Source organism: Varroa destructor, unplaced genomic scaffold (assembly GCF_002443255.2).
Source record: "Varroa destructor unplaced genomic scaffold, Vdes_3.0 BEIS01000977.1, whole genome shotgun sequence".
Taxonomy (NCBI): domain Eukaryota; kingdom Metazoa; phylum Arthropoda; class Arachnida; order Mesostigmata; family Varroidae; genus Varroa; species Varroa destructor.
In genome coordinates this window covers 28,723-54,136 of record NW_019212430.1, presented here as the reverse complement: position 1 = coordinate 54,136, position 25,414 = coordinate 28,723, and the positions used below count along the sequence as shown (strand labels likewise).

General features: G+C 40.8%; 1 protein-coding gene across 6 annotated transcripts; it reads right to left on the bottom strand.

Moving 5' to 3' along the window:
- Positions 1-2,416: 2,416 nt before the first annotated feature.
- LOC111255196 (uncharacterized) lies at positions 2,417-25,147 on the bottom strand. 6 transcript variants are annotated; one of them, XM_086976478.1, is made up of 10 exons: positions 25,007-25,147; positions 24,527-24,636; positions 19,225-19,388; positions 15,514-15,715; positions 15,164-15,340; positions 14,199-14,504; positions 8,523-8,781; positions 7,109-7,315; positions 6,719-6,890; positions 2,417-2,512 (listed from the first exon to the last, which is right to left on the bottom strand). In XM_086976478.1, exons 3-10 carry the CDS (start codon positions 19,258-19,260, stop codon positions 2,438-2,440), a joined length of 1,434 nt encoding a protein of 477 aa, XP_086832604.1. In that variant the 5' UTR covers positions 19,261-19,388; positions 24,527-24,636; positions 25,007-25,147; the 3' UTR covers positions 2,417-2,437. The 6 variants fall into 6 exon arrangements, with proteins under 6 accessions (XP_086832604.1, XP_086832606.1, XP_086832601.1 ...); XM_086976480.1 differs by lacking the exon at positions 2,417-2,512 and adding an exon at positions 2,563-4,055 and having other exon boundaries at positions 7,167-7,315; XM_086976475.1 differs by lacking the exon at positions 2,417-2,512 and adding an exon at positions 2,572-4,055.
- Between the last annotated feature and the right edge of the window lie 267 nt (positions 25,148-25,414).

The window sequence follows — 25,414 nt, the reverse complement described above, 5'->3', positions numbered from 1 at the left end:
TAGGTTGGTAACTGAGCTGCTGACAAGCTTTCAACCAACTAATCGAAAAAAAGCCACATTTCGCTCATGGCGTATCCTAGCGTTTGACATATCACGTGTAGTTTATCCACTGAATGCATGAATAAGCTACAGAGGGCGTCAAGTGATGTTCTAACATGAATATATAACATAGGTATAAGTCGTGATAAGAAAGGCTCCATGACACATAACGTTAAAATGTCAGCATTGAAATAGCTGGCACGACAATAAGAAGATATCAGAGACGACGGACACACCAGATCACCACGACGATAGCACAACCAGTTACAACCTTCGAATCAGAAGGGTCTATGGAATGGAAAATACATTTACCTCTTGTTTACCTAAACTATGGAAATTCCATCCTTTTTTTGACTCCCGAAAGAAATCTGAGAGAATGAAGTTCGCTTGCTAGAAATGCTGCGATCGTTTGCACTTAAATGAAGTATCGTTGGTATCGTGTTTCGGTGAGGCAGTTACGAATACGGCCATAATATGTATACATGATCCATCACACACGAATCGCTCATTTAGTAAACATCTTTTCAGCGACAGAATCGGCCAGAGAAAACAGATAAAGATCATTCCAGAAAAAAGTGAATCGTTGGCCTATTCGGTATTACGGTTTGGCCTTTAGGTGTCGTGACTGAGTGGTAAAAAGACGCAACTGCCTAGGCAGCTTCTATGTATATAGGGATATATAAAGTATATCTAAAAATGCACTACCATTAAATAATTGTTACGCAATTATTACAAGTGCCGATAGTATCATACGCTTCAAGGGCACTTAGTGTTTGTCGCAAACAAAATAGTAATAATAAGACAAATTATGTATCAGAGCCCTGCCTTCTATCGCTAATCGGATGCCTCACAGCATCCGATTAGCGATAGTAAAACAGGGTTATCTAGGTATGTTTATGCGTCCTAGATGTACTGTTAACTTGAAATTTCCAGCTAATAAGCACTTGTTCAGAGCGACAAATGCCCACGAAGAAAAGGGTTATATCACCTTACGGGGACGCTTGGGTCTTATGCTCTGGAAGTGTCCCCTTGCATTAAGTTCAAAGGAGCGCTGTCGTACAGCGGCAGTCAGTGAGTACTTAGTCGCAATCGTGCCGATTTATTTTGCTTTACAGTAGAACAACCTGAACAAAAAATGCGAGGGGATGTGAAGTTAAAGCGTAGCTCGTCATTATTATAGCAACCGCAAGGTAAAGTGTGACTGGAAAGGTAAGATCGACGACAGAACCACATTTCATTCATCCTGTATAACACTTAACAGCCAGGCGGCCGACGAAGTAATACACGGTTGCGGGTTTTACAACACAGCTTTCGCGTGTTAACCTCAATAAATGCACACTTCAACGGTTAGAGTTCAAATGGCTTCTGTGAAAAAGAGAAACGTATAGGAGGTGCGTTATCTGAATATTCATTCAGTTTCTATAGTTGTAAAAAGGCATCTACTTCCACGGGACACAAATCGCGCTGATGAAGACAAACATTTTTAAGAAGAAAACTAAACACACCGATTTTTAATAAAAGATATTAATACCCGTATCTAAAAAAATACATTTCTACAGGATGAGACACGCTGTGGCTCCTTGTCGCGTCGTGTACCCGATAAGCAGCTGACGTTATCGTCACTTATCAGATAGGCCGATTGCAGCCTCCAATACTGTAGCAGCAGCAGCAGTAACACCAAAGTAGTGTTCGTGCTTCAACGCCTACTGGCGGTAAGTAGGGCGATTTACCCATTCCCCGTTTTGCTCCGTTCCCCGTCGGTGAGACAGGTCGTACCCTGTCTAAAGTCCACCCTTAGCAGAACAAGGACTGTGAATGCAGGCATCCGCGTGTACACCACAGAATCATGCTCTTTTGCACTGCACATTTAATAAATCTTGCAGTAGCAGCATTAGCCAGGGTGGTTCGCTTCAGGGCTGCCGTATGCATTGCTTATTATTATGGGATGAATGCCACCAAGACGCATACACCAAGGTCGAACTAGCATTACACTTGTGCCGCGATTGTCAGTCATGAAAATTTATTTATATGAACTATATATAATATATTAACTATATTATAGCATATGCAGTTATAGAAGCTATGGCATAGCATAACAATACTCAGTAATCCACAACAAACGGCCCCCAGTCGCAACGATCGCGATGTAAAGGCATTTACTACCTACACAGAGACCTTTTCCACGAAGTAGCAAAGAAGCTAAGAAAAATATTGGCAACAATTGGATGATTTTGTTAGTAGAAACTTTTGCATGTAAGAGCTCATTATCAGTCTCTCGATATCTTATGTCAAAGCAAAAAAAAAACCCCGCCTTTCATATTACTGTTAAGCATTGCTTCAAAAAGCACAGACAGTTATGATCAGATAGTGATTAATACCTTGCTATCTGAGCACCAGACTATATATACGTGTAAACCACGAATGCAGCGTCCTTTCTGTAGGGCCGATATGAAGCACGACGCAGTACCTGTGGCTGAGAGAACGTTCAAACTAGAGCGGTTTATCGAGTGCAGACCCTAACGCAATATTAGAATCAATTCTGAAAGTACGGGGTCCAAGGTTCGGTAAATGAGACTCCCTTAGTACAAGACGATTATATTAGTAACAGACTCTGATCGTCCGCACAATGTATCAGCGGTTGGTCTTCTAAAAAAATACGCTTTAAGAGACTTTTACAGCATACAAGCGATGTAACGAGCTTGTAAGTACGCGCGACACCCTAAGCTAGACTATATATGGAAAATGTACCGAACACAATTCTATCCTCACAACTCCATATCAGGTCAATCAAATCAGGCCACCATTGATTTCTGGATCATTACGCAATATCAAAAATACTAAATAAAATTTGTCTAGCAATTAAAAACAATAGTTATAAACGGTGGCCCGCCACAGCCGAGAAAGAAATATAGTGTTGTATACCTATGAAATGAGTACATCTATCCAGAGAATAAGTTTTCTGCCGTCGTCTCAACGACCCGTGGAGCAGTCATCTTTATGACACTGAATAGTGAATGTGCTGGTGGTCAATGTGGTAGAACATAAACTGGGAATAATTATAGAATCTTGGATTGCTCGAGGGCAATGAACCTAGAGATAATGTGGCAGACAGCAATGATTCATTCAAAAGCTCACTGACATGTCCCAGCTGCGCTTCCAGGGGGGGTGTCGCTTTTTAGGTTGCCTACCACGTAACGCGTAATACGCGCTTAGATTGTGTGTATACGTGTGCGCGAAAACGCCGGCATTATCCGGAGGGCCAGGTTATTATTTTTTAACCGTTGACAGTGGATGTAACCATTGTCCTTAGTTGTGCGCTCGCTAATATACGGTTCTATGTGTACGCAACAGGGTAAAGGACAAGCCTTGAAGTGGGTTCTTTTGATTAGAAGTATCCGTCATTTGAGGCCACACTGGATTTCTAGTTGATAAACTCTCTCTACTCTAGTTGATAAAAGAAAACCGACGACTAACCACTACTAGTAACACCAATAAGAGGAACAGACTTGATCTTTTATGGCCATCAAAAGTAGGGAATAAGCAAGGATAAAACGGAAAGCAAGCGGTATTTGAGTCAAGTAATTGTTCTAATAAGTTTTAGGCTTGATATATTACAGCTGTAAATAGACATGAACCCATTGGAAAAAAGTAGGTGGTACGAACCCAGGTTGGATAGGCGAAAGGTCCATTCCTTTCTTGCTGAGAGGGCTCTGGGCCTTGCACAACATATTCTACGTTTTGTTTGGCACCGTCTGCTTTTTCATAATGTTGTACAGTTTTATAGCTACTCTTATTTTCCTTTTTTGAAGTAACTGGTGGAGGCGGTGCAGTCCGTTTAGGGCTTGATATAACCTGTCTTCTTCTGCGGACGGGCTTCTGGCCTTTAGCTCGTGTAAGTTCCACGTCGCGTCTTATGATTTTCTTAGCGGGCGGTTTCCCTTTACAAAATAATTTCTGCCATACGCCATACATACAGTCACCGCACATTTTCTGACCGCAGTTTCCCTACTCTTTGACTTTGTTGCAAAAAACAGTCAGCAGGTGGATAATATGAGTAAATATCAATTTCGTTAACATATATAGAAGATAAGTGTAAAGCAGTAACAGTTTTCGTAACAATTCTCTATATAGAGTTTGTTCCCTGTCAAGCTGACATCTAGAGTCTTAAAAATAAGTGTTGCTAAATCTTATTAACGCGCTATAGCTATTTTAGCACAGAAAAATCACGTTCTGATGCAGCACCGAACTACTAAAAGCAGGTGTATTTAGTAGTGGCATGGCCAAAAGGAACTTCCATCCGCGCAAATAGCGTTAAGCATAGAAAGAGACAGCCAGTCATTTTACAGATACAATAGCTTCGCTAAAGAAAGGAATGAAGGTGCTCTATTCCGACCAGTTGTTGATCAAGATGTAGAACTATCCGACGGTTGACTACCACAAAAGAACATAGGAATGCTGGTCCTCATTTACACTTGCGGAAAAATTCAAACGTCCAAACAGATCACGGCGGACGAACGGATGGATGGGTGGAGGAATAAACGAGTAAGCGATTGTTGTACCCTTGCCGGTCTCGTTCCACAGCTGCTGCCAGGGCAGTAGTACCCACGATTCGGGCTTTTGGCAAAACGCCGTTGCCTCTCTGATCCGACGGCGTTTGTCGACATTCACCCTTGCTGTGGCGTCCCGTAACGAACGGACAGATCCACCCGTTACGCTGTCACAGTCAGTAGCAGTATTCGGGGTTCACCGACAGACAAGCAGATGACGACTGTCGTCGTGGTGCTGATTATGACGGGGATGATGCAAGAGACAAGCTCTCCCCGTTCCACGCCTTCTCTCGCCTTTCCTATTCCCCTCCTTCCCGCCACACGATCCACTGCGACCACGAATGAATCACGGCAAAGCAAAGCAAAACCAGCGCAGGCGAACGCGGACCCAGCATGACACCACCTACGATAAGCTTAGCGAAACCAGCACAGGCTCCAGCGTCACCTGGCGGGATCGTATAGCATTTGTCCGAGTTGACATTGTGGATAGACAGGGAAGCGACGTCCATGAGCATTGACAGCAGAGACAGGCCTAATAATGGCACGACTATAAACATCTATGTAACATAAGTATGTCAAAACGTTGCATGTGACACGGCTTAGAGTGAAAATAAGTCCGCGACGAGGCTAGCAAAAGCTCGATTAATTGTCGTAGTCTCCACTCTGCAGTGAGTGGAATTGGTTGCGGGTATTGATCTAATACGAAGCGGTCAAGTAGGCGATACGAGCACAACATTTGAGTGCTATTGTAATTACAGAGGAACCCCGTTGTCACTGCTGCTCGCTGGAATAATTGTGGTATGATAGTCTATATATAGGCAGTTTTTTAAATATGTAAATAAGAATATTTGAATTTAAGAAGATTGAGTTACAAACGCACTGTTGATGACTGACCGTGCTCTCCGTCGAGTTCGATTAAGAATACGTGATGATTTTTTCGCGAAATTTACACGCGAGTCGCACGAAGCTCTTTTTACAGAAATTTAACAGCTGGCGCTCAAATAGTTTGTAGGGGTCAAAACCAAGCTTCCCCGATAAAACATTCGAAATACCGTATAGCGAGAATTGTATGGCCTGTTGCTCCTTATATTCTGGTTTACAAAAGGCTGAAAACGACATATATATATATATATATATATATATATATATATAACGTTGCACTTAGATCGTTTAAAAACGTGAAGTAGGAAAGGACACACGACAACATACGACAAAATGATCATTCTTGGAGTCCTGTAATGTCAAAACGGCCTTTCTATTTATGGTATATCCTAAACACGATTTCATTGAACGAAAATATAACGAAAAAAGCGGGGTTTACCTCGAGCTCCTAATGTACAGGTAATAATCGTATATCGATTATCGAATGCCTATATGGTAAATGAGACTACTGCGTTTTTCGTGTTATTTTGGCCGGCTCCGCGAAACCGAAAAGAGCAAGAGCTTCCCATCGGTAGAAGTATTTGTATATATTGAAACGCCTCTCGTTATGACCACATTATCTCGTTCTCGTACGAAATATAATAATAATGAAGTGCATATATGTGCGCGAAATAGGCATATGCTTATTGATCACTTGATCTGAAATATATTTTTGCTTACTATCTTAACTATAAATTGCTTGTTCTTTCGAGTTTGACATTGCTGGTCGCGTAAGCAATAATTTCACTTTACGGCAGGTATTTCATTGATATGGAACCCCTTTAAATTCAGTCCAGGCCAGCGTTTAGTAAATTACATATCAGCTTTTTAAGATGAAACTAAGGCGAAGCTCAGACAGATTCACAGAAACCAACCTTTTTACTAAAGGTCCGAAATGATACGAGTTAACGTTTACGACCACTAGACCACGACGTCTACCAGAATTTAAAGTTTCGTAAATAAAACAATTCACAAACTGGTATTCAGATTAGTTGCTTGATGAGCTAAACCACTGCCCCTGACGATTAACAATCAATGTTCAAATCACGGCAGCTGTCACAAGAAACTTTAGATAGATAAACTTACGTATCTCGGTATGTATGTTTCGCGATAAAACAACTATAGTCGATTAAGAAGGAATATACTGAAATATAACAATAATAGAAGAAACCTAAGCAGCAAAAAAAAACAGCGTAAAATAATATAATTACATTTACGTTGCAAAGATTAGTGCTCTGGTGTTTGTTTATTCCACCGCTCCTCCAGACATCCTGCAAACATTCCGGCTCCGAATCCTGCTGTGAGTCCTCGAGGGGCGTAAGTATCTCAAGCGCATTTTTACGCACAAGTCCTTCCTGATCGTCCAGTCGGCACATGTAGTACCTTTCAAAGGAATTAAAGCAGAAAAACATTACAGGGCTATCCGCAACTTGTCAGCCTCAGATGAGTAGGGTGATACATAATGTACGCTTCGACAATGTTCGCAAATGGAACAATATCGATACTTCTCAGCCTTCCGAGCGTATTTACCGAAAAGTGTGTCGCTAAACGTAAAACTAATAAGAAATGTGATGGAGTACGATCGGGAACAATTCGCACACCTGTCGTTGTGATCTGATACAAGCTCTATGAGGTCATATTGACTAAAGGCGAGTTCACCAGTAGCGGGTTGTTGGTGATCCTGTAGTGCCATTCCGCATGGGTTCGGGTGAACTACCGAAGTGTCATGAAGATGCAACTGAGGTGCCGGACCGCGAGGTGGTGGGGGTGATCCCGGTGGCACCGCGTTACTTTCCTCTCGGATTTGGCTTAAAACAAAAGGGAAGAACGATGGTGACCGGCTCACAGTTAAGTTGTAACTTGAACACAAAACTAAACTTAGATGGAGACTAAGTAGAATATTTTCAACGGCTAGATTAATTATGATCTCAATGACAAAATTAAGCATTCTGATAAAGGTCATAGCTTAACAAATTAAGTGCCGACTGAAATTGTTGCTTTAATGGCTATCAAGTTGGAACACTAGCCAACTTTCTAGGTATAAATAAATATCGCTTAGATATAATATAAATGATTTTGAATATTTTGGCAGAGATATGTACAGGGATATTCATCCGATCGGGAACGACTTGAAAATGACGTCAAAAAAGCAACTGAATGCACATACGTAGATCTTTTTACAAGAAGTTTTATACCTTTATGGTCTTACGTACGTACAATACCAATAAGGCGGTAAGTTATTCGCTTCATCAAGTTCTTGGCCACTCTTTCGCATACATCTGGTCTTATCCCTAGGAAAGCACACCGCTGTATATTTTTTATTTTGTCTACCGTCCGTGGACTATCGAGGTACATTATGTTTTTAACATACTACCATAAAACAAAGTCGAGCGAAATTACGTACGTAGTTTTGGGGGGCATTCGATATTGCCCCGTCGATAGTGCAGCCGCTTACTGAAATAAGCCTATAATACCGCGATAGTCATGTGGCGGAGTGGGACATATTTCGCTGAAAACACATGCCTTTGCAAACCCGTTTTTAGTAATACGGAACACAATAACCCTTGACATCATCTCTTAACAGCGAATAGCTTCGTCAAAAAGTACTAATGATCGGCCAACATGCGGCTGCACAGGTAGGCTAGTTTTTTTGGGAGACAGTCTTTTTGTAGATAGTTCTGTAGTTTCTCGGTCTCTTCCAAGCGTCTGTGACGTTTGTTCATACACCTCCCCACGGTAAATCGTGATTCGCTGCTGGACAGAATTTTTATGGTCGACGAAAGGCCCAAGAGGAGAAAAAAAAGTGGCTAAAAACTAGGTGAAGCGAAACACTTAAATACAAAAACTTTGTTTGTAGTAAAAAAAAAGGGATTTATGTAGGTATAATTGGTAGGAAATTGTTTTTGTTGGCGTCATTTGGAGGTTGCTCCCGACCAAACGGTTGTCTCTGTACATTGAAGTTAGAACCAGTGGTAGTTTGCAGTTATTATGATGTATACGCACACGCGCATTTACCTTATCCTCGACGACGTTCCATTGAACGGAAGAAGTGGTTGCACCAGACTTCCAGTGATCGCCGGTAGCGATAATTTGCGATTGAGTTGAGGCTGTTGTGCTTGCGATACAAATGGATCAAAGGGTGTGGAACCAAAATTATCGACTGACATAGAGGTTGATATAGTTGAAATCAGTGGCGGAATATCCATGTCGAGTAAACAACCTTCACTTGTATTTACAGGCTCGGGAAAGTCGACATCAAGCAGACTTTGTACATCTGAAATAAAGCATTTCTTACTATACATGTATGTTTTCAGATCGATCAATCTTCATAATGTGAATGATAATGTACGCGTTAAAATTGGTTATGGGACTATTAAAAAAATATTTAATCTGGACAAATCTCGAATCTGTTATAAATAAGGAACTAAAAAGAGCTTCGTGTCCATGTATCTCCTATTATCTATCTACTAGAGCTTCATATTAGTCTTATTAAGCATTAGCTTTATAAGGAGAGGCGTACAATTGCTTTGTTGTGGTACGGAGATCTGTTTCAGAGAAATTATTTAAGTGCTTTACATCAAACATTATCCATGAACAAGAAGTCGACGTTGAGCAAATGCCGCACATAATGCTGTGGCTTCCGGAACTTGGCAAATTCACTTAAATAGGACACCAATAATAGAAGATCGGACGTGAAACGCAAGCTGAGTCGTGTGTTTCGGTGCTGATCAGGCTTATCTTTCAAATAATATAATATGGTGAGAGTGGCAATTTGACAAACGAAGTTTCCCCTGTAAAAGGAGATACATTATGTTCTTTAGATAAGAAATATCCACCTGTATTTGTGTGAAAGCCACCTCCGATCTCACTCTATCCATATTGCTTATCAATTTCATATTTCTTTCGAACTAAGATGTAGAAGCCAGGTGAACTTGGGGATATAGATACTAATGAATATTAATTCGATAACGTGCTTTTTATGACACGTTTGTGACAAAACCATTTTGCTTGCAATCTGTTTATCCTAGGCCAAACGCAAGTTCTTGCAACATCTTCTGTAGTGTTTCTTTTTTAGTGGTAACCCACATAACAGCTTACTAACAGCGTTGACCTGATCAAATAAGCCAGGCACATTTCCTCCTCTCTGTAACGCTACGCCGCCGTTACTTTGACGTCTGCCAATGCAGCCGTGCGAACTGCTATTAGTACGACTAATGAAGTGAGTGAGCTCTCATGTTGAAACTAATTTCAAAAATCCGATCGCCAACAAACGTTTAGCTAGGAGTTCCGCTAAAGAGTTTTTTACCGGATCTTTCATCTGGTGTTCTGGATATGGGCATGTTTTAAATTCATTGTATCTAGTCAGCGAAAATGATTCTCATGGCCGAGCCAAAGTGTGCTCGAACCTGTTAAACTGGGTTTCGTCAGTGTTCTGTTATTATTAACTAGAACTATTAAGCAGAAATTACCACTCGTCGACAACACCTATCTCGACAGAACGGGAAGTATTTCACGATACCATTCATCTGTCGATATAACACCATCGACAGTATTGAAAAATTGCTCAACTCGATTAGAAACAAATCAGCCCGTAATTAGTTGTAGACGGAGTGGTTACAGTCTAGAAATGAAGAACGACAGCGCCAACGGTACAGTTTAACGTATAGGCATTATCAACGCTCCCAGTGGGACGAAGTATTAGCTAGACCGATTTGGACGACCTGGCGTATAGTTACTGATAGACTCCCTCTGGGTTTAGACTGCCTTGAAACTATCAGAGCCTACGACAAAAAACCGGTCTTCAGTAAAAATTAGCCAGTTATTTTTATAACTTCCGAGGTGAATGATAAACAACGTTTGAACGTTGAACAGTCTAGAATGAGGCTGGGTCAACGTGACGGTTCATGCAAACTTACGGATTGCTACAAACAAGTGCCGTTTCAACAAAAAAATGATACCTTAACATAAGGTCTAGTGGCGAAATATTGTACTACCATCTACTTTGGACAGATAAAGGAAATAATCATCTTATAAAACGCTAATAACCACTTAGAATTCCGTCGACCTGCACAGGTTGGCGAAAAGGTCCGCACCTTCGAAAAAACTACACGTTTACGTTATATCGAAGTTTGATTCCGTTAACTATTAGTAGAAGTGCAGGTTCTGTTAACAACGAATCGAAGTTTAGTCGTCCGATTGACAATAATAATAATAACGGTGTCTGCCTAAGCATCACCTGCAACGGTTTTCGCACGTTCGCTCTATAGGAAGGATATGTACTAGTTATCTGCTCGATAGACAGCCATCATTATGTCAACAAAAACCATAAAAATGAACGTTCGAGCTGAATGTTCACGCCGAATGACATAGGTCTACTAGGTGACTGTGGCATGCTGTCCACATGAGACTTTCAGAAACGTAGATCTACTCAGCAAGACAAGGTCTTAGACTTCACGCACAGTACCAGCCTGTGGTAAGGAACTGTCAACACCAGGTCTCTAAACATTGAGTACAATGGCTATCGAGACGTTACACCTATTTGTTCCATATACATACGTTGTGTCGAAATAGAACCGTCCAATCAACCAGTTTGGCCAAAACTTTTGCCAAATTTTACTTTTCTTTCCGAGAATTAGCAATTCTTTCTATTTTGAGAACATCACAAACGAACAAATCGGCGGAAAAGAAGTCAAGTTGGCCTCTCTCGTCGTATCTTGTAATCGAACAATAACCAGGTCTCGGCTGGACGGCGTTCGATCTACCCTTTTTGCCAAGTTAAACAATTTCAAGCCAAAGTTGTTGTAAAAATCAGTAAATATCCAGATCATTACGAACAAGTGCGTCAAGCTAACTGAATCATTATTATTATTTTCAATGGCGTAATACATTTGACATTAAAGTGTGCGCCAGTTATAGGGTCCGGCTGTCTGTGTCATCAAGATAATCCAGAGCGACTGCTGACTTCAGCTTCGTCCAAAATATTTGGCCGACGAGGAACTATAGCGTATAGAGACGACAATGTCCTGTTGGTAGTTATTGTCCCTGCAACTGGCCGGAACGCTCGAGCGATCCTAAGATTCGGATTTCCATTGACTACTGCGCAACCTCCGCCACCGCATTCGACTGACCGGCTCGCTCTTGTCCTATCGCGCCCGGCAGTCGTCGTTTTATTGTTTGACTCGGTCGTCGTCGTCGTGGTGGCGATGCCTCATCGTTGCTAATGTGAACACGTTGGGTCGTCTACCAACAGTAGCAACCGACTTTGAAGTTGACAAGTAGTAGAATCTGCTGTAGTAGAGGCTGAACTGGCATGGAAAGCAGAAGAAGGCGCACCATATACAACCTCGGCCACTCAGGAACAAATAGCAAAAGGTGTGACTATCTCCAAGACATGTGAACCACATAGCAGCATATTCCATTCAACAATACTCCGTTTAATGTAATAAGTATTGTGAAAGAACAATGAAAAACACCGCAATAAAGCTGAAAAGATCGCGATGTATTAAAGAGAGCCAATAAATTGAAGGGCAATACTAGATATTAACCTTTTTACCTGAGAAATTCTGTGTCTTCCAGGAAAATGCCCACCCGAACGACTTTCTCAATACAACAATTATTCATACATGAAAGGAAAAGGTGAACGGAATAACTTTATTTATAGCACCACGTAACACATTCTATCGTCAAGCAAATACATTACAAATAATATGTATATATATACACTTGTGTAATTGGCCTTGGTAATATTAAGGAGGCCTCTTTTTAAAAACTTGGTGCTATCGTTTAAGCAAAGATTAGCTAAGCTAAAAGTCCGCCGCCAGCAGGCTCATATATTTAAATCAATCCTGAAAAAAAGAACGCTTTATTACCAATTGAAGGGATGACATATATATCTGGCGAGTATATTTTAGGCAACTTTCCCGCTTTGATCGCGTAAAGTTCATATTGCTTTGAGAACCTCAACTTGTAAAGAGCAGGCTTGTATGCCTATTATGCGGCACGGTGATTTCGCGTCTAACCTGAAGCGGAGATCCGATTTGCCTAACGCTCTAGCATATCAACCCATTCATCAACGAGTAAGGGAACAACGTGGCAGATTTGGATCCAGCTTTCTTCAGCACTATTATTATGACACGAATCCTCATCAGGAAATTGATAAAATTGACTGGCACGTCAGGTTCATCAAGTTATCCATTTTAGGTCTGAAAGACGTATGGGTATGACTAACCAGCTAATACCGAGCCTGAGTATGGTAGTCGAAACACATTCTGTCCTGTCGGTCAGTGCCCCTCGTGTGCGCTCCTTGCGTAAATTGCTCCATCACGCTACCTACTATAAGTTGTGCTACTAACATCTGACAAGCTACTTAATATAAATTGTCCCACTTACTAATTTATAAAGCGCTAGATGCAACTCCATAAATAACGTCAAAAAAAAAGACAATCTCTTAGCTATTTAGAACGAGCGTTCTCACGTATTTGCCTAACCAAAATAGTTCAAAACTATAAGAAACGACATGGTATCTATATTAAACTTTTCAGAGGAACCTTCGTTATATCTTTTGAGATAAATGCAGATCACTTCGTCTAAGATCACAAATGAATTTCAAACAGGTAGATAGAGATCTTACGATAGTGATCTAAGAATCGAGCAGCATGTAAAGAAGCATCTATGCACTATGGATCTAAGTTTCGCACTCAGACGCCGAAAACCTGCTGCTTGGGTCGTTACGAATAACTTTAATACTACCTGGTATCGTTTTTTGCGTTCGGTTAAATCTACTATTTCCAATACCGTACAATGAAGCACACCCTAGTTGTTTGTTAAAAATTGAAGTTCCATAGTTTTCTAGGACATTTCTTCAGGAATGCAGTCCTTCAGTGACACAGTTGTGTTACTGAAGTACTGAATAAAGAAATATCGTAACGCTTATCACACGACGACAAACTCTTAATGTCACTCTTGACGTCTTGCAACGAGATTATTATTCTCAAGTCTTTTCTATTGTTCCTACATAAAATACGGAGGAGGCGCTTCACGTAAACGACCTATGCAATAATAGATGAAGTTCCTGCAACTATTTGTTTGGTTTACACATCCGAAGGACGACCACAGCATTGGTTAACTACTTTACATTGAGCACGAAGTTCAAGATGGTAATGACTCACAAACCCGGATATGGTCAATTAGTAGAGTGTGTAATTTTTGGGGCTCAAATTTATGAAGAAAGATTATTCAACTAAGGTTCATTTATGATGCAGCTCGGTCAAGGCTGTCCCACAGTTCGATATATTACGGTTCATTTTAGCAATTGGGAAATCTATCCTTATTCGGTATAGGTTAGTAAATTAAGTAAAACGAATTTCTCGGAGACTGACAACACTTATATTTTTAAAACTGCTCTTAAATGGCTTTCGTGTAACTGAAGCTGTTGAAAATAATCCATTTTCGGTATGCTTTATAACATTCTAATCCATAAATCTAAAAAGCCATAGAAAAGCGCAGGATAAGGAACCTAACTTCTATAACAACGCTATATTTTTAAGGCTCCGACTGCTCTGACTCCTGCGTTGACATCTCAGCAGATTTGAGCCAAAGTCTACCAGCATCAAGACCCGTCGCTAATTCTGTACCGGTGCATTTGGCCGCTTACGTGGAAACGATGATGAAAACTAATGACTAGAGACTTACTGTTCGATGCGATGTGGTTCTTTGATGCAGGTGCCTGGAGCAATAAGTCAGTACCAAATGCTCCTGGCGAGGATGGTGGAGTATCGAGGCTGATTAGTGTCCCCGTCGCTACGACATGGCTTCCTCCTCCAAAACCGTTCTGGCCGCGTGGAGGTAGCGGTGCCTGTTTCTTGCTGTTAGTTCGAGGTGGTTGCGACAAGGCCTGATTCGTATAACTACCGTAGCCCCCGCCGAGGCCTGACGTGACGAATTCGCTGTTCGCATTTGACGTTGATGATTTACTGCTTCCACCAGAAGTAGATTTACCTGTCGAAGAAAACATTCAAAATCGAAGATAGAAGACTTATGCATATAAGTGGCACGATGTCCAGAGTTCCAGAACATAATGTATTGCTTTGCTTTTAATTTTCACTGTGACATGTGTTGGATGCACTGGGACCAAGGAAAAACAAAAGGGAAAACGTACTCCGGTTCCATCCAACCAAACAGCGAGTAATCCTATTTTAGCAACCACTGAGCATCATAAAATATACATTCTAATTTGTAGGTTGCAATTTTCAAGTTCGTATCAATGAATATATAAAAAGGTTAGCTGTTCTTACAATTGCAATAGGACATATCAGTGTTTGCTTGACCGTAATCAGTGGACTCCCAGTACCTTGATCGGCAGTAACCTTCAGTCGCAGGAGAAAAATGTTTATCGTACGTCGATCGGACGCTTGACTTTATCGAAGCAACCATAAAATAGGACGAGTAGAACACTAGCTGACCTAAATCGGACAGTGGTAGTAATTTTATTGATAACTAACCAGCATTTATTTTTACGAGTTTCTTTTAGATTTTATCGACTGGAGATGTCTAGATCTTAAGCATAGTAAAGATGCTTCTTTAGGTAGAAGAAAACCTCTTTCTAACAAAGAGTGTTAAGAGAGATAAAGTAGTGAGTCTGCGTGTACAGTACTGACCGAAAATTTTAACCCTTCTCAAAGCTTTAGCTGTGTTGATATGTAAACCCTTGTGATTAGTATTTCCTTTCGACAGGGTTTTGTGCGCTGGAGGCGTGGGTACCGCCGGTGGAGGTCCTACAGATGTCTTCGATAGCGATGTTGTACGGGTAGGAACATAGTCGACCCTGGGCGGAGCTAGAGCAGATCCAAACAAAACAGACAACAGTTAGGCTGTTTTAATGCACTGCTGTCCTACCAGTCCGCATTGTAAGTGAGGTGCAATAAGGTTACACATGACGGAATCAATTCTATAGCCAAAAATAGTTGAAATTTCTCGTGTGCACAGATTTATGTGTGTACACACTTACGTGGTCTTGGAGGAGCTTTTTTTGTCGGTGTCTCGACCATTTTTGGCCGGATGACTGTGGGTATCTTCGCTGTAGCCGTACTCCGGTTATTGTTCCGATCCCCATTGAAATGGCTACGATTACTGTGATGATTGGCATTGGGCGCGTGACTAGGCACCGGAGGAGGTGGTGCCGCGCGGCTGGGCTTGCAGCTCGCGGACATCTACAAGACGACAGCAGCAAAAGCACGAAGTGACCTTGTTAGGCGGAGTAGTTTGAGTTAATTATATCAATAGTTTCGATTAATTTAACTTTCATAATTTAAAAAACTTATTTAGAAATAATTAATCAAGATTTCTCACAATTATACTGGTGAGAAAGTTTCTAACTAAAGTTTTTGGCAATTCGAGACGTATCTGTATTTAATAGAAATATAAGCACCACCGTTTTTAGTATTCTCAGTGTGGATTATACTAGTGCAAAAGGTAATGCTTAAAATCTTGGTTTAGTGTTGAATGCGGACAAGTATCCTAGGAAAGAGGATTTCACGAACTGCACACCTTGTACGCACTAAAACTTTGTACGGGGTATGCCGCCAAATTGGTCAGCCGGAGCACGGAGGCCATTTTATCGTGCTCATTACCCTCATAACGAACTTCTGATGTTATATATTATATACATATACAGCTTCGTAACCATTTGTCTAGCGTGTATATATACAACCTTCCGACATATGATAGATCGGATTGAAATTTTCATAGCGCATTGTTCATAACATGGGCAGCATATTTTGAGCACGTGCCATACGACCTACCGTTGGAAGGACAGCTTATGTGCCTAACAATAGCTGAACTTTGTTTATTTTTGTCAGAGACTATTGATGCAGTACACGCGACGTGTGGAGAAACTTTTATAGCAATAAAATTATCCCATACCGATGCCCAATAAATGTCTGCGGCTATTCTATTGCAGATCATCATAACAACTAAAAGTATTCGACCAACAGACAGCCGAACCACTGACATATAGATATCAATAGCTTTTAGACATACAAATAACATTCAATTCGGTTAATATCATAATGCAAAATCCCGCTAATTTAGACACCCAATTTTATGACAAGGTCAGATCAGCATTGGTCAGTTAGGAAATCTGCCGCGTGCCTTAAAAAAGTTAACCCTTTAGACCGATGACCTTTAGACTGAAACGGAGTATTTGAAGGTTTGTTTTCCGTTTTCGACTTTAGTAAATGGGACGGGGCATGTGATCATAGCGAATATTTAATTCAAACAAAGTCAGCATAATAATACACGAAACTATCCCGACCAGCTGACCAACACTTGAACAGACGCAGATACCTAGGTCGAAATATGGTGCACCAACCTTTTTTAAGGCCGCAAGTACACATCGATTAAATATATTTGCATCGTAAAATTCGTAACTTGTCTTAAAGCTAAGCCATTCCATGTGATCAATAGCAATAAAGGATCGAACGACTTTATATCGGCAACGTCTAAGAAATTCGTCGTTTCTATGCATGAGGAAGTCCTTTCCAAGTCGTCTGCTATTTCCTATTTACCCTCCGTACATAATCTAAATGTCATTTATTTTGAAAACGTAATTAGATCATGATCGATTCGCATAACGTTTCCATGCAATCCATATAACACTGCTGGGCTTTATGCTAGTTTAATGAGACCTTTTCACCGATGGATAGTTCGTAGCCAGTATGACATCGAATCAGATAGCAGACGGGATCAACATGTATGTTGATCGTCTCCGCTACCATTCTTCTACCATGAATACCCACATTCTTTAGTGTTTGCTTTTACAGCATACTTCTTCTACATCAACCCTGGCGGCATCCTCTTATGGTCTTCCGAGTATAACCGCTAGCTGCCTGTAAAGCGAATTGCTGATTCTCAACTTTACATCACTTTCACAGGGCTAACCACGTAAAAAACAGCATTCATCTTCTGTCCATACACTGTATAATTGTCGAGCACGAAATCAATTAGATAACTCACTATCTGTATTAGAGACTCAAATAGGGACCACTTAAAGATTCACTTGCCTACACATAAAACTTAGCCGTTACACAGGCCATCTTCTTTCATCCAAAACCTCATCCCACGCTGCTCTATAACCGCAATATCATTTATTCCGAGCAGAAGTTGAAAATTAGGCGAAACGATAACCATAATCTGCGCTGCCAGACAACGTAACGACACTAACGGCAGACCTTTAGCTTTGACGTCGCACGTTCTGGCGTAGCAGACATAAGACAATAACATCCTTAGGACCTGGCGGACTAATTAGCTGCACTAGAGATGCACGAACATCTTACTCACTAAGTACCAGGTAGTCATTGGTTCTTACCCATTGCAAACTTATTCCTTGTGCCTCATTGAACTTCAACGATGATGGCTTGCGACGATCATGATTATAATGATAATGATGACGACTGTTATATTGATGATACCGCACTACAAGCGCTTACATTCATCTCCACCACTACCACCACCATAGTACAATCTTTCTGTTATAGAATGATTGCAATCTCTATTAACCAATACTCTATTAAATTGAGCGTCTCAGTTGAGCTTCATGTTATTAAAAGCGGCGTCTGATGATAGACCCGCTAACAGTCGTTGCGTACAACATTTGAGCAGTGCATGCAGTACATATGAGTAGTTCTGCCTCTAGTCGACCGTAAACGAACATAATTGGGTAATAGATTATTAGGTAGCAAATTAACCATTACAGCTTAACTAATTTGACATGGGTCTTCAGCAGTTGCGAGTCGTGTACCAACGTATACCATACGTTGAGATCGAAGCTATTCTGCGGTCGTTACGAGGAGCAAGCGATGAGACGGTCTGATTATCCATGCGACTAACACTATTATCCTTCATGTTTCGACGAAGTTCACTGTACAACCTCTGCTACAACAAGGTGTCACGGAGGTGTCCTGGCTCTCCCTCTAAATTTATCTCGGTTCGGTTCACGGCCAGCCCCAAACCTAGCGGCGTGTAGAACTGGGCTAGACCTTGCTGTACTTAGAATTTGTTCAACCCATATGTTAGTAAGTCGTCTGCATCAAGATGATTTCAGCCACCTTTTTCGGCTTTTGTATTTGAGCAAGGATTAATCTATTCAGCAAAAGAAGCCTTCAAGACCAACCTTTGGAACCGAAAACACAGATTTGTGAAGATCGCTGAGAATCTCTTTGCTCCGGGCGCGATGAAGAACAAATTGAAAGAGACGAACCGGCAAAACAAGTATACCGTGACTCGCTTTGCCGTACCTAGGCAGGGAACCGGGTTTAAACGAACTTAATGATACATGTAGGTGCTCCAAACGCGCAAACACTTATATAGCTATATGTAGCAAATCTTAAGCTAGTTTATAAAACTATCCTAACACAAGTGGCTTAATTCGTAGAGCAATTTGACTCCAATGACTGAAAACACCGTTCGCAAATATGTAACTGAGCAATTTCGGCGACGTTGTAGTTACAGATTGGTTACAGCAGCTAAGTTTGAAAGCCGTAAACCGATCAGTTATAATGCAACCTCACTAAGGCTCAGTAACACTGTGCAGCCGTCTTCTCCTCCGTTTTTCACTCTTTGAAAAAAAATCTGCCAATAACAAAGTATAAGATACGGGAAAAATATTCTCGCGAATTTCATCACGAGGCACCTTCAATCAAATAAAATGTTATTGGCTCACCTCGTTGTTTTCCATTGAAAGCTTCATGCGTTCCATTTATTAGTACGATTGACCGTATGCGTTTACTCTCCATGAATGATGCTAGACGAAGTGATCTGCTTTCAAAGCTACAGGAAGGGATACCATGCCACACTCAGCAGTTGTCCAGAGAAGTATGATATCTACTAGAACGTGATTCAGAAGAAAAGTAGTCATTCAAAGACCGTTGCTGGTGGCTATCTATAGCCAATATCAAATCGCCATACGCCCCTTTTTACTCAATCCACTCATCCGCTTCCATCCGTTCTCGGTCGACACACTCTCCGTACTTTTCAGTGTTATGGCTACTAACAATGATGGTGACTCCGTAAAAGGACTAACATAGCGACTCATGATCGTAACAACAAACATCCGATCAATTTTTTTACCGTTATTAACGCCGTTCTAGCTCACTGTAGCTCATTGACCGCCTGACATAGCGCCAACATTCAAGCCACAGTAGAAGAACTGTTAGCTCGTTGAAAGATATAGAAACGAAGATTTAGCTGTCCCTTGTGGCAACTTAAAGACTAAGCGAATTTTTGTGACGATACGAACGAAAAAAATGAGAAAGCATTATTTGTATACACTCCGAGCGTGTTATCGTGTACCTACACATATACGTATGATCTTTAACTTGTGTTGTTAGTCATCAGGTGAGTCAGCAATGAGTTAATGGCACGACGGAATCTTTTTCCCGAATTAATAGAATTCGATCGGTACGACTTCAGCTTGATTTCTACTCTGATATGCATTTGAAGCAAGATGACGTTCGGCAGTTGCCGTAAACGCGCAGTGGACTATTCTAAAAAAAAATTGACAACACAATATTTTTGCTGGCACTAATAACTCACAATATAACCGCCCACACTTGATCATATCCATAATAATGTTTGCCCAAACACCATTAGCTGCTCGACCGCATTTCCTCGTACAACAAACAAGATCAGTCAGGCGTATGCTCAAACCCGACAATAGACAAATTTGGAGACGGAGGAACGTATCAGTTCTGCATTTTCAAAGCTGTCTACGATAAGAGCAAATATTATTTACTACAGTGGCCTGCTGCTGCATACGATTCTATCCGAATACCGGCAAGTTTGATACTAAGTAACTCTGATTGAGTCAAGAAAATATAGCCCATGAACCGGTTCAATGTTTTGTTAGTTCCGCTTGTGGATGGCTTTTACCTATCAGCCTTCGCTTCGTTGCGTTTATATCACTGAAAGGCAAGAACAAAACGGTAACCATGCGCAAAACTTAACTTGTTTAGCCGACTTTCATCCCAACTGTGAAAGCTAACGCGCAACAGCTGTTCTGCTTTTAAAACTTTAAACATAATTCGTAATGGGAATAGGTCGATAAAGTGCAAAAATTAACGAGGCGAAGTAATCGTTAAAATTAGTTTACCGGAAATAGCATAGTAAAGTAAACTTAGAAACCATGAAGTCGATGTAGCCATTACTCTCACGGTCATCCTATTTTCCCTACCACATTCAGGTGGTAATGACGGATACCGTATCAATAGAAGTGGCATTTGGCGCCTTAACAGCTAAATCGCTTATCAAATGAACGCGATTTAGAAGCTAAAGCTATTCTTTTTGTAATGCAAATTATCTGACCTAAGCTGGCCTTCAGCTATAGTTCCATTTTGCCAGGGCTTTGGTGATTACTTGGAAATCTTTTGGCCTTAAATATGATTTTTTTCAAGGGACAAATGAAACAGCAGGATCGCCATAGGAGCACGATGTTTTTTATTTGTTGTCGTTTTTTTTTTTATAAAGTCCTTTCACTTTGCAACGCTTAAGAGTGACTGACATCGTTGTTGTTGTTGTTGTTGTTATTCATGATTTCTATAGAAATGCACTTAAAAAGACGCGTATTAAACTCTCATATTGCTTTACCCTTTGATTTAGTGCCAAATCGCTCAAAAGACACAAGATTTACCACAAACTGAGAAGTTTCTTTCAACATTTTATTTTTGTAAAAGTGAACCCTAATATTTCAAACACAAAGCTTTATATATAATGAAATAGTTCACTTATGTTATTAACTAAGGCATTTTCTATGTTTGTAGAATTCCGCGTTTCACAATCTGCGCATGTCGATACCTACTATTCTTTTTATACCAGATGCTAGGTTGCGTATCTGCACGTTTGCCGGCATATCTCGCCCCCAATATCCGACTCATTTCTTTTGTCAATAATAGCTTTAGTGTCTGCTGACAATTCTGCATCTGAGAAAGCTTTTCACTCACAACCTAAAGTCTTCTTCAATAGCTCATTATTCTTTTCTTAGAAGGTTAACAGCGAGTGCATTATACGCCCCAAACTTCACTAGTACAATGTTATTATGTGGTACTCTAAAGCTTTTACCCATTAACTTGGTTTTTGCTTAGGTTCCTCATGCAGATATTTTGAATATTCCATCAGTCGATTACAGAGCGCTCGATGTACAAACTCAGCCCTCACTGTTACCTCAACAAGTGCTTGCTTCGAAATACCGCTCTCGATCTGATTAGTCTTAAGCTGCGCAATTCGATTCCATTCGTTTCAAATAACTCCTTGCAAAACTACAACAACCAGCTACTTATGCATCATAGATGAATACGACGACCAGCTCTTTTTCGGTTAGTTTCTATTGGTTTAATGTTAGAATTGTTTTTCTCTCATGCCACTTTCGCCAACTAGTCTAGATTTAAATAGTACTCTATCTATCTATCTTCTTAGCAGAAATATTCTTTAATATTAAAAAGTACGTGCAAAAAAATTCTGCTTTCACGCTTTGTCACCGACACTGACATGCCACAATAAAATACACTGAACATTTTCCAAAATTTTTAAGATCTCGGAAAGTATTAAAAAACTACAGCACTGGGCCGCAGACAGATCTTTAGATAACCAAAAAAATCATAACAATATTTATTATCTTATTAGGTTGTAACAGTATTTTCGTAGTCTGGTTTTAGTTTTTTGGGGGAAAATAATTTTTTCCGAACTGATTTCTTGACTGTTATTTAAATGCTAAATGCATATGCTATAATAACTTAAGCTGAACTTTTTCAAACGCAAAATTATTTAACTTTCTTTCGAACTATGATGTCACATCTTTGTTTTTCTTATTTCCTAATAGGTATCATGTGTTCACAGGGTACATCTTCTATGTGTCTGCTATACAACTAACAGGCGCATTATTATAAGCCCATTTGTTCTCCAATAGTGTCCAAAACTACATAATCCAGGCCACAGATTTAATACCACTGGCTACATTATCTCCTTACGCTTTCTCCTGTAAGTTCCTTTTCCTAGGCATAAACGCGCACTGCCGAATGATGATTAATCATTCGATGTATATATATATACATATACACATATATATATATACATTATATATATATATATATATCCAAGCCGTATTATTACAATTAAATATTTACAGCGGATAAGGTCAAGCAAAAGAATAAGGATCAGAGCGTATTGAGCTGCTGCTTTAGCATAGCAAGAGGAAATGGAATCACTTGCAGTACAGCATATTATACTAGTGCTGGAGCTCGTAGGACTTATGTTAGGAAGCGGTTTAAATTTACTTCACACACCAGCGCCCTGAAGTACACTGGAAAAATAAGCAAGAATACTGTAGCTTATATTCGACAAAGTTTGCTAAAAGCTTTGTTAACCCATACTTTATGTAAGTATAGGTCAAATGGAGTCTATGGAAAAATTATTCTTGACGGAAACCATCGCAGGAGGTGTTGCTTTTGCGGCACTAGATAAGTCGGACTTGTTGCTAACTGTTGCAAGTAAGTTATCACTTATTAACTGGGTACTGACAAAAGGAGGCTATATGTCTGTATATGCTTTGCTTTCCGCACCAACGGCAAACTTCCATGTTACAACGTACCAATTTAGACTTTTTTACTGCTTTTTTTTTCTATTTTTTCAGTGTTTTTCTTCTCGTTAGGCGATCTGAATGTCTTGCGTCCCATTCAATGCCAATACGTTTTAGTGAGTTGTCAATATCATTTATAGCTAATCTGTTAGCTGTAATCAGTAAGTACCGCTAGATGGCTACTCCAGCAACGGATAAATGTAGTGTCCAATTTAAATATTATTTTGAAATAGGTGCAGCATGAACTGCTTCGTGTGTGGACATTACTCACGAAGAATTAATCGATAGTTGGCATAGCACACCAATAATATGGCTTCTATCATATAACAGTACATCACCATTTCGCCTATAGGGACGCGTGCAGCATCAGCTGACACTCCATCAATATCGAGATGGCAAGCGATAACCAGCCACACGAAGGCTTGGGATGGAACAAACATGTATACGAGGAACAGCGCAACGCCACTAATGGCAATAGGAGAATTAGTGGTAACCGAACAATATCAAAGAAAAGTCCAAATGTCATCCGTTACCCCCACAAGGTCGCTCCCCCGTATTTATCCATAACGTCTGCTGGCTGCTGCTGCTGCTGATGATGAATAAATGAGCTGTTGCTTGCAACCGCTACCACTGTCTGTGTTATAGTCGATAGAGACGTTCTTGTCCGCTTACGACTATAGCCTTTTCAGTCTGTAGTCTGGCAACAGAGGCCGCCATCATTAGCATCACAGTCAGCCTTTTAATCTCACACAATCGCCCTGAAGCCTTTCTTTTACTAGCCCACTAGAAACAGTTGAGCGACGGCCAAATGGCCAAAGCGCACGTTTACATTCACATATGTAGGCACTAGTCAATAATGATTTCGACTAACGAGAGACTGTGTCGAAGTCCACTGCGTAAAAAGTGCAGCCGTGCATAATGGTAAAAACCTAGTAATACGATTCGAATTCTGTATTCAAATCTAACAACCAACTCAGCAACGCCGTTTTATCGGAATCCGTATATTGGTGGATCAGAGCACTTATATATATACATGATGCTTAATAGCTGAAATAACTAGTAAGTTGAGCTAGTCAGGGGAGGGTGGCGCTCGTCACTATAATACGGTAATTTTTTCTAATTTTACCAGAGAATCATCGAGTCCCACTTCTGATCGTTTTTGAAACATGGTAGGAATATGCGTGCATTGCTAGAAGCTATCTGCCGCCCTTTAGCCATTAATTGTATATGGTTTTTCTATGTAAGCGCGTACATTAATCTGGAAAACGCCGAACGCCATTCAATGGACGGGCAAAGGTGCACCTGTCCACGATGGCTTTACTCAATTTATAAACTAAAGTTGTAGTTGCGTATTTATATGTATATATGTGTGATTCTATCTCTATTTACAACTTACCTCGAGCACTGAGTGTCGTCAGTAGCACAAGTTTTTCTTAGTTTTGTGCGGGTCGGCACGGAAGACAGAAGACCTCCTCTCTCTGTTCCCGTCGTAACTCTATATGATATCTAATAATAACAATAACAACTGGTTATTATTAATCCCTGAATGTAGCGAACACAAGTGCAACACTGCTCTACACCACACTTCACTCCTATATTACATCGTTAAGGGAAACCTAACCCCGATACTCTCAACAACTGTTGCTGCTGTTGCCCTTACAGCTGCTCAGACCTGGAAGATCGCCTACAGCCAGCAGCTGGCCAACGAACAACAGCAGCAGCATCAGCAGCAGCAGCAGCTAAAAACAACACTTTGTTTGTCCGTCCATCGCCAGCAGCAGCACCAGCGACGACTGCTGCTGCTGCTTCCATCATCAGTAGTAGCAATGCAAAAACTGTTCACCGCCGCCCTTCTGCTGGAACCCGACTACACTACCGTTAGCAGCGTCGCGACGAGCGTCACCACTTTTCACATGGGACCGCGACAAACAGCAGCGACAGTACAGGCACAGCAACCCGCATCAACCGTCGCATATTGTCAGCAGTTGTCGTCACAATCTTCTTTTGTCAAACCCATTTGACGACGGAAGGGGCGGCCTGGCTTTGCTTTACTTCTGTCGTCTGCGCCAGCGGCAGCATAGGAACGGCCACCATCAGAAACAGAACAGAACACCACCCGACGTTTTGCCTCGTAGCTAACCTATCAACCATCCATCCGTTCCTCCGTTTCAGCTGCTGTTCTCTGTTTCTCGACGGCTGTCTAGATTTATCCGTTCACCGACGAACACAAAGTAGCAGACGACGCACTGTCGGACAGACGCAAAACCATTTATAGTAACTTTTT

What these genes read in the sequence shown, in the direction of transcription:
- LOC111255196 (XM_086976475.1), bottom strand. Translation starts at nt 19,260, where the DNA reads ATGGAACGCATGAAGCTTTCAATGGAAAACAACGAG. An exon ending in GAGAAGGGTTAAAATTTTCG is followed by an intron (nt 14,505 to 15,163) that starts GTCAGTACTGTA and finishes TTTCTTCGACAG; the next exon opens with GTAAATCTACTTCTGGTGGA. An exon ending in GAACCACATCGCATCGAACA is followed by an intron (nt 8,782 to 14,198) that starts GTAAGTCTCTAG and finishes GCTTTATTTCAG; the next exon opens with ATGTACAAAGTCTGCTTGAT.